Raw genomic sequence first — 15,985 nt, 5'->3', positions numbered from 1 at the left:
ACAGATTTCCCTGCCATAATTTAATGGCAATTTTGGCTACTTGCTGCTAAAAAAAAAATTTGTCCCCCCGGTTGTTCAGTGTGGGCAGCAAGGTGTTGAGGAGAGACGGGGGGGGGGGGGGGGACTCAGAAGATGTTCAGCTGGCCAGCGAGGCACACCCGATTCCCGTTAACCCAAGTAATGAAGGGGTCAGGGGGCGGGGGAGCGAGGGGGTGATGAAAACACAGAAGGAGCTGGGGTTGTTTTTCCAAACCAGAGAAGTACACAGTGTTTTTTAGCCTGAAGAAGGTCTGTCGAGATTACTGGCGAGTTAGACAGAGCCATGAGGGGGGGAAATACACGAACGGTTCAGTACTGGTGGTGCTTAGGTTTTTCGTTCGGTCTTAGTTTATGCACTGAATAAATCAGAGGCAACCAGCAGATGAGCAGTGACCTTCTTTCTTTGAGTGCTTGTTGTGGGTACAGGCCTCGTTTTAACAGAGCTCTGCATGATTGAAAAGGGACAGGGTGTCACAACTCACAAGTTTCCTCACCTAAAGTACGCTCTTCTTATCACATTTGAATTGGTCACCATTTACGTGACTTCTTTCTGATGCCCTGAATATTTTCCATTTGTTCTCAGTCAACAAAGTAAAAGGACCGAATGTTCTCAAAATATACTTTTGGGCTGATAATCTTGACACCGGTTCATGAAATAAGAAAAAGCACGCATGTAATGAATCGTTCCAATTAGGGAATCTATTCAATTGAATTAATTAAATTGGGTTTCTGTCTTTTATTCAACTTTTAATCGTTTTTATAGTGTTAACGGTGGCAGATTTACCGCTCAAAGTTTGTAGGAATGGTTAAGACAATGAGATTCTTCTTTTTAGTTGAGAATAATTTGGCTGAAATAATGTCCACATTTTTATCAGCTGTAGCTTCATGACGTTAGTTCATTTTCACTAAATGTGATTTGGTTGAAAAGTCTGTCTCCAGTTGATTTTTCCAGCTTGATGTTCAAGCACTGAATGGAAAGCTGCTCAGGTCTCCTGTGTCGTCAGCTAGGCGAGTGCACTACGGTTTGTAGCTTATATTACGAAAAGAAAAAAAACAAAACACTGTTTAACCTGATCATTTCTGCTTGTCTTGTATTGTTGTTGTCTGCAGTATCTCTCTCACGAGAATCCAAAGTACCTCTTTGGCCTCAAGGGGTCATGATAATGGTCAATTATTTGTCCAGAGTGCACATTTAAATCTGCGCTATAAATACAACATATAAAGAAAAAACAAGTAGTACATGTCAAGTCATTCAGCACATTTACCATCATATTGTTTCGGAAAAAAAATGCCCCGAGGAAGTTTATATTTCATGGGAATGACGACAACATTGTCGCCATGACCGCTTGTCTTAATATATTTGTCAATGCTTTCCACATATTCCTATCTTTCCTGTATGGATGCTCCGACTACACTCGGCAGAACTTACTCACAATATTTACAAATCTCCTGTTTGCTGGAAAAAAAAAAACAATTAGATTTCATTCCACTTAGTTTTTCCCTCCAACCCGTGTGTAATATGTCAGTGTCACCCACATACAATATCCCACTCGCACCTCTACGTGTGTGTGTGTGTGTGTGTGTGTGTGTGTGTGTGTGTGTGTGTGTGTGTGTGTGTGTGTGTGTGTGTGTGTGTGTGTGTGTGTCTGTGTCTGTGTGTCTGTGTGTGCACGCAGGGCCTGCATGGATAAGATAATCCATTGTTGTCCCACCTCCGTCGTCCACCGCCGCCTCCTTTTCTCTTTTTTTTTTTTAACTCTCCATCCTCCCTCCAGTTGTTTATCACCACTTTCATCCCATCATCACTCCGACTCCTCCTGGAAGCCTCCTCTGACTTCTCTCTAAATGGGATCAGTCCAGGTCAGTCAGCACCCAGGTGTGGGACTACTCTCATTTATTACTCCATGTTTTTAGTGTGTGTGTGTGTGTGTGTGTGTACATACAGTTATGCATCCATGTGTTCACGGCGTGTTTTTTTTTTTTTTTTTTCCCCTTCGGGAACGCGGACAAATGTAAAAGTAAAAAATGTATTTATATATTCCAGCGATACACAGTATGTTGTTCATGTTTTCCGCCTGACATAAGGGCCGGGTTTATTTCAGACAAGCAGTTCAGTGTGTCACTTGGGAACGCGTCAAACAAAAGCTATTTCGCTATCATCGCCTTTCAATGTTTCCGTCCGTTCGTGGGTAATAGGTGGGCTTTCCAGCATTCGCTTATTACTTCAGCGAGGTGGCGAGCGTTTGATTAAAAATCCCGAACCTTGTACGAACCCCCTTTTCCTTGATGACTGACCATAATGAAGTCTGGAGGCAAAAAACCAAAAACAACTATCAGCCGTTTCTATTCATTTATTGTCTCTGAAGTAGTTTAGCTGTAAGAAAAAAAAAAAAGGAACGTGAAGCCCCTTCATTGGCGGTTAGAAAATCCTCCTAAGAGTCGCTATAATTATTTCTGCTGCTGCCTGACACCGTTGCAGCTAAACAGGGGAAATCTCTAACCTGGAATCCTGTTGGCTATCGGAGATTAAAAAAAAAAAAAAAAAACATTTTCAAGCATTACTTTCTCATTAGAGGCTATCTGAGCTTTTGGAGGATGTCCTAATGAAAGAGGTAAAGGAACAGTCAGGAATCCTAATTGCAGTCGTGTTCTCGGCAGCCCTTTGTGGATGAACAGATTTATTTACAGCGTTTGTGCAGATTGGGAGATTAATTTATTCAGAATTTTTTTGCATTCAAAGAGGAAATGCATCAGGTTTTTTTTGGTTTTTTTTGTTCAATCCTCAGATGTAGGTTGATCAAACGCTTTTGATAATCACGGTTACGCATAATCTCCTTATTGACTGGGTGTTGACTTTTTTTTTTTTTTTTTGGCAAACCTGAAACACAGTACTAAAAATCTGTCCCGAGTCATTAATCTTGTTTGACTTATTTTTGGATCAGAGGAATTATTTTCGACATTTAAGCTACTTGTGTTCAGAAAAAAAAGCAACCGAGTGATATCTTGTTCCAAAAGGTTTTTGCTACTGAACCCTAACTCAGCTCTGCAGTGTCCAACTTCCTCTCCCTCCTTTTGATTGACAAGGTCACTTGTGCTCCGTCTCCGCGCAGGCATCCTCTCGGTGCTCTCTCTGTCCTCCGAGTGCACCTCCTTGGCTCAGGAGCTGCCCAAAGTGTCCTACGTCAAGGCCATCGACGTCTGGCTCATTGCTTGCCTGCTGTTTGGTTTCGCCTCGCTGGTGGAGTACGCCGTGGTTCAAGTGATGCTCAACAGCCCCAAACGCATCGAGGCGGAGAAGGCCAAGATGGCAGCCAAGGAGAAGGCTGCGGGGAAGAGTCCCACTGCCAAGAACAACACGGTCAACGGGACCGGAGGGACGCCGCTTCACGTCAGCACCCTGCATGTCAGTCAATCTGGTTTGTTATCTTGTGTGTGTGGGAGTGTCATTAATGTATTACAAAAGTTTATTCAATCAAATCAGAGGTCAAAGAAAGCAAGCGTTTCCAATATCTGTTCTTGGTCCGATTTGTGCATGCAGTACGACTGCAACATCCCCGGTTCAGTTCCAACCATCTCGGTCGTCAAATCGCGCATCTCACTTCCCTTGTTTGCCGTCGGGCATCCACGTTGTCACAATCTAAACGAAAAAGATGGCAAAAATCGAATCCTTAAAAAGAAAGAGTTGTAACTTTTTCTCCTATATCAGCGGTCAGCCTCGTCTGAACCTTTATGACCGCTGCGGCTAAAGCAGGAAGACTTGGTACAACAAATAAACAAGCTACTTTTAAGGCACGAGGTTACAGTCAGTGTAACTTCTAGTCGCTGTAGTAATTATGACAGAAGCAAAAGGAGGAACTCAGGCATCGCAGTGTTGGGGTTGGTCGGAGGGATCGGACACAGGACTTTCATCAAAGTAGGCCGCTGTTTGTGTCCCCTGTGAAAACAAAGGTCGACGTTGACTTTTTTTTTTTTTTTTTTTTTTTTAAAAGCTAGCCGAAGTACATAAGTGAACTAACCTAACCTGACGAATGTAACATGACTTGCGTACTTATTAAAACACAAGCCGTGATCTTTTCGTAAACCAAACTGCAACCAAGTGTTAGTTATTGTTACTATGACAACAAAGGTTCGGGTACGCCAGTCACCGGTAGTATCCTTTGTGGATGACAACATCATCCTGAACCTGCCGGCAGCTCGAGTAGCTCTCAGAGCACACTCGGGACAGATATGTGATGATAATCACCCACTCAATAGTCTGATAACAGTCAAACCGGTTGCTGAGGCAGCCAAAGGCTCACTGACTCCACAGCAACTTTATACCTGGATGGAAACTGTTTCCAGCGACTTTTTAAAAGAAAAAAATATTCCGTCTTTTTTTTTTTTGTCATTACGGAGACTTAAAACGGCCTCACGACAGAGTTCTTGTAACCTTGGAACATTTTCAACAGCTTCCCTCGTCCGTTCGTAGTCAAGTATGTACTTTGTGTTGAAAACGTTCAGACATAACTTCAAATTGCACAACACTCAACTCAAATGAATCGTAGGGATAGATAACCGCATCGTCCACGTGGATACGATCGAGTGTAGTTTATGTCACGTGTGACTTGACTTCAGTTGCATTTTGCAGCGATCGCATCTTTAATAATCGTGTTTTGTCCCCTCGGCTGTTGATGTTCCAGTTAATCAGCAAAAACATTTTAACGATGCTGAATTTATTTGCTTCAAGTGAGCGTGCGTGCGTGCGTGCGTGCGTGCAGGTGCCTGTGATTATGTGATTCCATGTAACCTGCCACCTACAGTAGCACACAGTAGAACTCCAGATTCAACATCCCCTGGCACCTGTGTAACTGAGGCACTGAGACCCAATCTAAATGCAAAGCAGGGGAATACTGTCATTAAAACATGGCATTGTCTCTAACATACACACACACACACACACACACACACACACACACACACACACACACGTGTTCAACCAGGGCTCAAGTCTTGACGCTCGCATGCACGTCAGCGGGCGTGCAGGACGTTGCGTGGGTCCTCCGATTGGACGCCTAATTGAAATGAATTCACCTCCGAGTGTACGTTTCGTCCGAACCACATTCGGTCTGAGAGGATTACATTATTCCATTGAGCTTTAATGGATTTTCTTGTCAAAACCAAATCAAAATAATGAAGCTTTAATGAGCTTAATGACTTCAGTGAGCAAGCATCCATAGTCTGATTAGATCCTGTTCACCCCGCGGGCCTTCAGGAAAAGTCGATGAAAGGGATTTATTTTTTTTGGGTTGGGGGTGGGGCGGAGGAGGGTGGGGGGGGGGGGGGGACATTAAACTAAATCCTCCAGCAGATTGTTTTGTATGAGCGCAGGTTGTGATAGCGTGTCGAGGGGGGGGAGGTGGGGGTAGGGGGAGGTTACGAGAACCCGGTTGAGAGAACAACCATATTAGGCAGCGCTGTGGAGCACAAAGTAAATCTAATTTTGGCTCCAAAACTTTTTTTTTTTTTCTTTTCCCCTTCTTAAAAATAGCAGTAGTTTTGATTTATCAGCGCGAGTTCTGTCCAAGCGTCGGGATCAAACAGCTCCCTTTACGGCTTTTTCAAAGTTTAGTCTGTTTTCAATCGAGTCCAATCATCATAAATAGCATCCATTCAAATGTTCCTTTCAGTTGAGACAAAGCCTACATGCAGCTTTGAGGTGATGTCATAGCTCCTGTGTACATACAGACCATATTTTTCTACGTGTCAAACGGCAGTCAGAGGAATTGGAGCGTGCTGTTACCTTTTGCCAAGGTTGTAGAAAAGCCGCTGTCAGAAATATTCCTACATGTTGATTCCTGCAGAGGGCGGAGATGCCAACCGGGAGGAGGAGGGGAGGGGAGGGGGGGACAAACTGGACAACATTTTTGATGGTGATAGATGAGAAATCTACGTGTACTTCTGCCAGCTACGAGTCCGACGAGGAAAAAAAAAAAAGAATCTTATTACCGTTTGCGCGCTCGTCAGAAAGTGCAGAGTCAGCAGTGGCTGTCGGCACCATGTGTTGCGGTCCTACGTGTCCATACATCTCTCCTCTCCGGTTGAGATTCACATGAAGGAGAGGCAGAGAGGTCGAGGGAGGAGACGAGGGTAAAACGGATGTGGTGTGAATTCCACAAATGAATGGTGACATTTCTGTTCTATTCTAAGATGGAGGATGGTTTATTTTAAAGAGTTAAAAAAAAGAAAAGAAAAAAGAGCTTCCCCCCCTCAATAGATAGAACAAATTTGCACACTCATATTCCCCTGATGCAAAATAAATCTTGTGGTTGAAAAAAAAAAAAAAAAAAACTCGGTCAAGTTTTAAAAAAAACACACAGGTTGTAAACAGGTTGTAAATCAGCAAAGGCAAACAAAACCAAACCAGGAGCAGGCAGGTGTCAAACAGGAAGGCAGGAACCAATTCGGGAGATAAAGTGCTCGGGCTTTTTCAGTCGAGGGAACGGCGGCTGCTGCGCACAGCCCACGGTGTGAAAAGTGAGGAACATCAGCCGGACGCCGAGAAAGCTCAGTTGACCGGAGGTGATAGGAAAACAACGACGGCAGCGACTGAGCAAGTCGGAGGCTGACAGGTGGTGCAAAAAGAAGAGAGGTCAGTGACAGCCGGGCGGAGCGAGCACACGCGAAGTGGCAGACGCGTTCCGCCGGTGACGAAAAAAAGGCTTCTCGTCCTCTTCTGTTGTTTAAAAACTTGCACCCAATCTCCTTTATTTGATTCTTACCAATATACCGTACGCAAAAGTAGTTTTTGCGGCAACAGCCTCAATAAACCACGATTATTATTTGTGTTGCAGGATGGATTCATTCTTTGTCGTCCCGCTAGTGATGGCACAAAGTCAGCCTCCCACTTTTAAACCACCTCGGCCCTCCTCTTCCGCCTCCAGCGGCGTATTTCGGAAGATCAGTCTAATCTTATCTTTGCTCTGTTTCACAAGCACGAATTCATTTTCCTGCGACGAAACGACGCAGAATTTAACGATCGACGATGACGCGCTCTCTCTCTCTCTCTCTCTCCCTCTCTCGCTCGCTCCCGAAGGTGGCCGAGACGCGCTGCAAGAAGGTGTGCACCTCCAAGTCCGACCTGAGGACCAACGACTTCAGCATCGTGGGCTCGCTCCCGCGGGACTTTGAGCTGTCGAACTTTGACTGCTACGGTAAGGCCATCGAAACCGCCGCCGGTCTCGGCAAGTCGCAGGCGAAGAACAAGAAGAAGCCTCCTCCTCCGAAACCGGTCATCCCCTCTGCTGCCAAGAGGGTCGACCTCTACGCCAGAGCCCTCTTCCCTTTCACCTTCCTCTTCTTCAATGTGATTTACTGGTCCTCATACTTGTGATCTCGTTATTTAACCTCCCCCCCTCCTGCCCTTCCCACCCCACACCCCTAAACTTCACTCTTTATTGATCAGATTTAAAGATTCCACTTCCAAAGTGAATCTCAGAAATGTGAAACGTACCCAAACCAAGTTATTGATGAGGAAAAAAAAAGTTAAACTATTATTATTACTATTACATTTATCTTCACGTAAAAAACAAAACAAAACAACAAAAAAAACACCCCAACTATCATCATTTGTGCATTAAACATCGATTACAACTTTAATTGTTCTTAACGTTCCTTAACAGGAAATATAGCATCTTTGTTTATTGATAATGGAAACTGAAAGGCGAATCCAGGATTGCAGGTCGACTGCAACAACCGTTGTGATGAACGGTGTGTAGACACGTCCACAAAGATTAACTGCGTTAAGAACGGAGCGGAAAAATTCAGAGAATTTATCAAAGAGCATCTGTAAATAGCTTTTTAATCTCCCGCCCTCGCCAAGTGGGAGTTTGCTCGCAAGTTTCAATAAGTTAAAGCGTTTTGTTTTTCTTCTTTTCTTTCCAAGCTTCGATGCAAAGTGTATCATCGTAATTACCGTGCATGTTCAAAGGTAATGCATGCATATGAAGATAAGAGTATACATATGGAGATAAAGTATTTATTCAAATGTTACGATTCTTATGATTTGCTCTTGAGAAGATAAGGTGGATACACACTGCTGTTCCTGTCCAGATGGTCATGTGACACTGCCACTCCTCCAACCGATGTAACATGTGACACCTTCCCCCACACCCACACCAAACACCCCCACCCCCACACTTGTGTAAATGGGTCACTCGTGAGCTGTGACCGTGTGTTTGTTAAATTTACAAGCAAAGGAAAAAAAAAAAAAAAAAAATATTTGATCAAATGCCTTTTCACCATTTGATGTGATTAAAAGTGAACACAAAGATTTGAATTAAACGCCGTACGTCATTCATTTGTTTACATAGGTTTGCTTTTCTGCAGCTCGGTGTTTGCAACGAGTCTATATTTCCGCCATCTTTCCCCTTTTTTTTTTTTTTTTTTTTTTTTTCCGGCACATCTCACAACAGCTGTTTCTACCGCCGAGGCTTGGCCTCTCCTAATCTGCCAAACCAGCCATCAAATATTCACGCGAACCTGCGGGCAGAAAACGACCCCCGACTATCATTGTGAAACTTTTCATATGAAATCTGTCTCGTGCTTTGATGAAGCGGGAGCGCTGCGGACCTTCTGTCATGACAATACGGGGTCACGTTCATGAAGTCTGAAGCGCACTGAGGGACCAGAATTGAAAAGGAAAGCGAAATCGTCATTACTGTGATCTCTCTCTTTCTTTTTTTATTTTTTTATTATTTTTTTTTTATTATTATTTTGGCTAGCACATGAAAAAACAAGACTTTCTTTTTTTTTCTCTCTCTCTCTCTGGCTGCCATGGTTACAGACACTGCAAATAATTGTTGGTCTGTCACTACAAAAACAAAAACCCAGCCGGTGACACAGAATGGGAGTCAGGCAGAGAGGAGAATCGGGTGGAGAAACGCGAGTCATCAAATGAAGCATGGTTTTACGGATTAATGAAAACATATGTGTGGTTCATTTTTGACTGATCTGAGGACTCATTTTCAGCTCGGGCTGAATCTCCAAATGAGGCAGATTTTGCATTGCAGTGCCCCCCGATGGCCACGTCTAGAATTGTTTAGTGTAATGAGGATGTAAAATGCACTCCAGGGAGAAAAAAAAACAAAAAACAGGTGTAAGGCCAGGTCCAAAGTATGGTGAGGGCGTGAAGGAGGTGGATTTTTTTCTAATTTAAATTTTTTTTTTTTACTTAATGCTGAAATACAGGTAGATTAATTTAAAGCTTTTTTTTCCATTTCGCACATGACTCATAATTATAAGACATTTTTACTGACGATAGTACATTAAATTATTAATGTCAAGGGCCTTCAGAAGATCTGAAGCGATATTATGCAAGTTAGTCGTTCATTTTTCTTTAAATCTGACATTTTACATCCTCGGTTTTTTAGCCGAGGATGTTATATGAGCAATAAATATAACAAACGTTAAAATAGGCACCACCTAATTGGTTGAAAAGCAACCATTTTAAAGGGTTTTAATGGTTCAATTCATGGCATCGGGACAGTAGTTGTATCAAATGCAGCTGTTGTCACAGGTGTGACTCATGTGTCTCTGTGTGTGTGTGTGTGCGTGTGTGTGTGTGCGTGTGTGTGTGTGTGTGTGTATATTTGTGCTTGTGCACAATCCACCCCCGCACCCCAGCACCCTGCTAGCTGCACAGTGCAGTAACCTATATCACACAGGGTGCTTTCTAATCCAACACGACCTCTCACCAGGCATCCGCCCGAGCCACCAAGACAACAACCATGACAGTCAGGCAATGATTAGTGGAGGAACAGTGGGGGGAGGGAGAGGGCGGGGGGGGGGGGACACGGCTTATTGGAAGCTCATTTACTGGGAACGAGGCTTTCACACATCGCTGTTGTGCTTTTACAACCATCCCCCCCAGCCCCCTAAAAAATAAAGACATACGTCGTAAACGAAGACTTTCTTGTCATAAAAATAGCAGCCTACCACTGCCCTACATGTTGTCAGGATTAAAATCATATTCTATCAAATGATTATGTCACAGAATAAGGGGCCGTAGTGACCAATGTGAAGCCCAGCCATCATTAATATTCACACTAAGTACAGGTAGAGGAAGTACAGACTCCACGTACAGTATCTGTTTCCTGATTGATTGTTTACTGTCTCAAACGGGGATATTTTTTTTTTTACGCTTTAGGACATAATTGGTTTTTTTTTTTTGGTTTTTTTTTGCAAATGCCACGGCAGGTTTCAGGTCAGCCACAATTTTCCACTCCTCCACAGGTACCGTGGCTGTCTGGTGGGAGATGTATTTATTTATTTTGGGTAGGGTTTTAAATATGGCAGTCAACAAAAGTGTGGAGGATGTCATTTCCTGTCAGAGGTCAAAGTGGCGTAAAGCTTAGTTCCACGCACACTGAACCGATCTCTAAACCAGCCGTGACCGCGGGTCCCGTCGTTAAAGTTAGTTCTGCAGGAAGCAGAGAAAAGAGAGAGGGGGAGGGGGGGGGGACAGGGATGAAATGGTGAAGGTAAAATACCATCGAGTCTAAAAAAAATTTAAAAAAAAATCCTGACAGTGGAGGAAATAGAGAAGATGGGATAGTGAAAGTGGAGCAATATGGAAAAGTAAACCGAGGGAGCATAAAAGAAGCGAGACAGAAATTAAAATGCGGGGTCCTCGATTCTTATCAAATTCTCAAAAGCTCTAAACTATCCCATGATTTTTTTTAAACTTCTGCTGTCGCATTCACGTGTCACTTTTGAAACTGAGATTTTCAACGGATATGCATGACTACAGGATAATAGGACAATCGCTGTTCCGATGAAAATGTGAAAACCATCGAGCAGAAAGGGTTTCAATCGTTAGTAGAGAAAGAGGAGAATTTTTTTTAAAACACACAAAGTGTAAAATGATCAGTGCAGACGGCCGGAAGCTATAGACAACACTTTTTTTTATCGTTAAAAAACAATGTTAATCAAAATTGCCAACGTCAGTCATTTACATTCTCCTTAAATTGTTGTTGTTGATTATTTATTACAGTAACAATAAACATCAATAAAGATCACGTGTAAGAGAGCCAGTTTTAGTCAAAAGGAAAATGTCCAGCTGTTATCCGTTGACCAGAGAGTAAATGATAATAAAACCAAACAGAAATTGGAGATAAAGGAGAATTCTGCATGTGTTTTTACATGTTTGTTTTTTTAATAGATCTTTTATTCATACGTGACCCTTTCATCTCACGTTTTCATACCAGGAACCAGAACTCAGAACTAAAAGAAAATCTCGTAATAACATCCTTTAAAGGTATTACTTTGATATAACTTTAAGGATTGAGGGTGTTTTCGTTTGTTGGTTGTTGTTTTTCCCGTTTGGAGCCTCTCACATGATCACGTGAAGGCTGAACCAGTGTTTTAGAGGTTAAATATAAAAGGAGCTCGGTGCGCAACTGTAAAGCTTGAAAGCTGTTGACGCAAGCCGGTGCAGTCAAAGTGTCCAGTCTCAGCACTCTTCCTGACCTTCGGACCGATCCCTGCAGGTTTAACTCCCCCCAAAACTGTTCTAATGGCAGGATATGCTTGGCTTAGCAACTTCAGTGTGTCCAAAGACCTTGTTATGCATTCATATCACCTCTTTACAGTATGATCAAAGAGCCCTGAAGTCACTGTCACGTCAGCAGCAGCAGTAAATCACAGAGACAAGGCTGTTGTCTATTTTCTAATCAACTGACACAACACAGAGAATCACCAAAGCCTTGTCAAAATACAGCGGATTCATTCGTGATTTTTTTGATTATTTTTTTTAGGTGTTTGTGCTGCATTAGTTTCACTTCGATTTAAGTCACGACTTCCGGTTACAATTCCTTCGAGATTGCTGCAAGTGATCGAATATGGCGAAGTGCTTTTTGATATACAAATAATCCTGAAAACGTGGTTGAAGGCCATTCCTGTTCCAAATCGCGTACTATTTCTTTTTACTTTTAGTAACGGACTGCAGCTGCCCTTAAAAAGTTTGTATTGCTCGTGTAGATGTGTACAATTGGGACAAACTACTTCATCATAAAAATGCGTCTTGAACTTTGACCCACATATCCGTTGAGATCCGTAGGGGGCGACGTTTGAAGTGATAAAAAAAGTAAAAGGATTCGTTTTGGAACGATTAGGCTTCCTTTTCATGTCTTCTTCTTCTTCGTCTTCGTCTTCTTCTTCTTCTTCTTCTTCTTCTTCTTCTTCTTCTTCTTCTTCTTCTTCTTCTTCTTCTTCTCCTTCTCCTTCTCCTCCTCCTTCTCCTTCTGCCTTTTCGCGGGCGGAGCATTAGCGCCACCAACTGTCCCCGCAGCTCAGTCGAGACGTGACGTATTCTCCGTCGCGCAGAGGATTGTGGTTCAGAACATTTTCAAAGTAAAGGACTTGCACAAGTAAGAGTCCGAACATTTACGAGTATTATTTGTCAGTGTACTAAAAGGGGAAGTGTGTCATTTGGAACGCAGCGCATGTTTTTATATGCTTGGCTGATGTTCCTCGTCTTTTGTCGACGCTGTAGGAGTTTGTTCTAGTTGCCGTTGACATAATAAGCTACTTAAAATGCATTTTGTTTGTGGGCGTTCGAATGCTCAGCTGTTTAATAGTATGGTGCACTTGGCATCAGTGATTCCCCCCCGCCCCCTCTTCCACCCCTGAGGTAATAAAAAAAAAAAAAAAAAAAAAATTCTACTCACAAAGAACTTCTGGGGAAGCTTCAGTTTACATGGGGAAGAGTTATTATCCAATTATATGATTTACAGTGACGCAGTCATAAATTGTTGATAGATCGCACGTGCTGTTTCTAGTGATATAATTGATATCTTGTCTCGTCCGGTTGTGGTCTTGGAGCTCGTCCTCTTTGTGAGGCAGACGAGTGTTGAGTTCTTCACACTACACAATGAAGCCCGGGGCCGGCATGCTGACTTGGCGATGGAGACTGTCACCTCGTAATTTTAAACCCGGTTATTCTCGATAGAAATGCGGTGTAGTTGGATGGCAAACTCGTTCACATATTTATGACTCTGACAGCGCGGTGTTTAAGTGCGAGGCGTGTCTGAAATATCTCCCTGCCTGCTGCCTCGGTGCATGCTGGGACACTTTCCAGCCGGCCATCTGGAACTTTCTGCGAAAAATATCAAGACCGGAAGAAAACTGATGACGCAGCTTCGTATTTGTGGAAAGGATCCCTGATCAAGTTACGACACAGAACCTATGAATCCACGTCCCGCTGTGTTGACTTTTAGCCTTTTATTTTCTTCCATATTTACCCAAGTGGATTGAGTTTTCACCCAATTTCTATTTAATATTTGATTAAAAAAAAAACACATTTAGGCTAGCAAATCTCCTGAGCTTCTCCACAAACCCATTTACGAAGGTCAGTCTAAACACGGAAGATAATTTAGAATAAAACAATACAAGAGAGAAGAAAGTAATTTAGCAAAAACGAGTCGCTTATCAACCCCCGGTGGACTTTGAGTGAAAATGTACAAAAGGAAACGCAACATAATTGATGTGCGGAGAAACACCTGCACATTGTTTATGTGTACTGCAGCTAATGGCAGCGACAGGTCACACTTCAGATCCCCACAGCCAGTGGTTTGTCCATCACAAGCGAAGTGTCTTCTTGAAGTGGCCTCGAGTGAGACGTTAAAAATGCTACCCATTGTGCGCCTCTTCAGATAAGAGCAGCAACTAAATGCCAGAAATGTAAATGCTTTCTCTGAAACAGTCACACGGGGTTTCAGGGAAGTATAAACATGAGTGGTTAACATTTCTTAAAAGGTCATCGACTTGCTATTTTTTACCAGCTCTGCGGGCCACATGGTGTTTAATTCGGAGCGCAAAGTATTTTCATTAGCAAGTGTAAAATATCCCATCACGGTCTTGCTGTTATTTGCGTAAATTGACTCAAAGGTAAACGTTGTTACGCAGCCGGCGGGGTCATGATTTAATTATGACTTTCCTCTCATTTCACCCCTAAAAAGTCATCAGGAACGCTCTTCAGTGTTGTGACAGTTAAATTATCTCACGGGCAGCACTTTCAGTACATCGCCGAACGTTGCTGTAAGATAATCAAAGTGAAATTGCATTTTAGTCGAGCAGCAGCAGCAGCAGAGTGAATCCACGCACGGCCGAAAACCTCCAGACAAGGTCAGACAGATGAACGTATATATGTGAGAGTAACGTCGAGTGTGCGATTTACTTTGCCGGGAGGAAGGTTTCCAAAGATAACGGCATCAGAAAGCAGGAGTTCGTTTTTTTTTTTTTTGGTATCAAGTTCACGTGGAACGCTTCAAAGGAAGGCTTTGCACTAAAAACTCCCAACATCAAGGCTGAAGAGATTTTCTTTTTTCTTTTTTGGCCAAAAATGGCCAAAGCATGTCAAACTTAGACCAACAACAAAATTACCAGTAACTTTGGTTTACAGGTCTGTGGAGCTGGAATGATGTAATTTAGTGCCAATTACAGAGAAAATTAATTATTTCAAACTCATTTCCGGTGACATCTTGAGTTGTTTCATCAGTAAACATCAGGCCAGTTAAACTTATCAACAGGCAAGAATACATTTCAGCATATATGAAGACGACGGTAAAGTTTCAAATAACAAATACAGCAGACATCTATTTTTTGGGGCTGCAATTGTTTTGGTTTTTTTACACCTTAATATTTATTTGAGGGGATAAAGGCCTTGGACATATTTCCTCACTCAACTTCTCACAGATTATGAAGGGGCCATATATTTTCCTTGAGGCTTTTTCTCTCTGGTTTGAGCTGGGCCGGGGCTCAGTCAGAAAAAAGGTGCAGCCTTTAAATTAAACTCTGATGACAGTTTTTATTGTTAAAAGTCTTACCGAGTGATTGCTTTCGGCTCTTTCGCAGCTATATCCTTTCAGCCAGAATGCCACAGCTCTTTCCAGGAAACATCCTCGGACTATTATTTGAGAAATGACTTGGAAATTATAGATGCAACATACAAAACTCACTTCAAATATAACCCACTATATTTATCGTAGCTGTGCGCGCACGCTGCTATTTTCCATGTAATGGTGGATTATTGCAGGTACATAAAGCGCCTTTACTTTTCGCTGTATTTCCAAATAAGATGGTTGAGATAATCCAGTTAACCTTTTGACTTGGTCTGATCACGTGGCAATTCGTATTTCTTAACCTGTCGTACCTTCGAATGTAGCTTTGCTCCCAGATTTTGGAAGATACTAAACGTAGAAATAACACTCAATAAAATTGATGGCCAAAACCTAGAAAATAAGACCTAGATTGTAATAATATATTGGATTTTGTTTTCCCACCGGTGGAGCTGAAGGATTCTTTCCACGGGAGCCAGTGTTTCATGCTATGAGCTGTCCATGGTGCTGAAATCTGACTAACTGTTGCTTGTGACTGCCCGCCACCCTCGGCTCTCACTCACTCTCAGCCTCATTAGTTTGCTCCCAGACTGCTATCTCAGAGCGCCGATGATTAATACACATCTGTCCGTGCAGCCTGAGGTATGCATATCATAAAACCAGGCGACAGGATTGCCACTTATTTCCTGTTGGCCGTGCAGCCGAGCGCTCCTTCCATTTGACCCTATTCATAATGGCACCTAGGAAGCCAGGCACGTATTTGCTTTGGATTTGTATGCAGTGGGGGGTGGGGGGGAAATAAGCGCTAGATCAAAGTTAAAGAGGAGATTCATTTGATGGTTATTCCTGGAGGGCATGAGTGATGGCCTCCAGCTGATGCACTTGATGAGTATTCTCAGTAAGAAATCTTGGCCTCTCACATGCTTCAGAGGACGCTTATTTTTTTCAAGTGACCAAAGACATTAGAAGGATTTAATCCAAGTTTTATATATATGATATACATATGTCTGATATCTGCTCGTCCTGATCATTTTCTACTGCATGTTTTTGTCTTGTATCGGAAACGTAATTTG

General features: G+C 42.7%; 1 protein-coding gene across 2 annotated transcripts in view; it reads left to right on the top strand.

Annotated features, from left to right (window-relative positions):
• Window positions 1–8,345, top strand: part of glrbb (glycine receptor, beta b) — a 28,539-nt gene extending 20,194 nt beyond the window's left edge. Inside the window, exons 9-10 of one of the 2 annotated variants that reach the window (XM_069701756.1) lie at window positions 3,150–3,442; window positions 7,112–8,345. In XM_069701756.1, coding sequence (XP_069557857.1) covers window positions 3,150–3,442; window positions 7,112–7,408 — 590 coding nt within the window. In that variant the 3' untranslated portion in view covers window positions 7,409–8,345. Of the gene's footprint in view, window positions 1–1,814; window positions 1,900–3,149; window positions 3,443–7,111 lie in introns of those variants that run through there. The other variant, XM_069701757.1, reaches the window with a different exon arrangement.
• Window positions 8,346–15,985: the final 7,640 nt, after the last annotated feature.

Source organism: Brachyistius frenatus, unplaced genomic scaffold (genome assembly GCF_029030835.1).
Source record: "Brachyistius frenatus isolate BFR_SWC_R1_liver_20210118 unplaced genomic scaffold, ASM2903083v1 Contig_38, whole genome shotgun sequence".
In the NCBI taxonomy this organism is placed as follows: Eukaryota; Metazoa; Chordata; class Actinopteri; family Embiotocidae; genus Brachyistius; species Brachyistius frenatus.
This window is presented reverse-complemented; position numbering and strand designations above follow the sequence as displayed.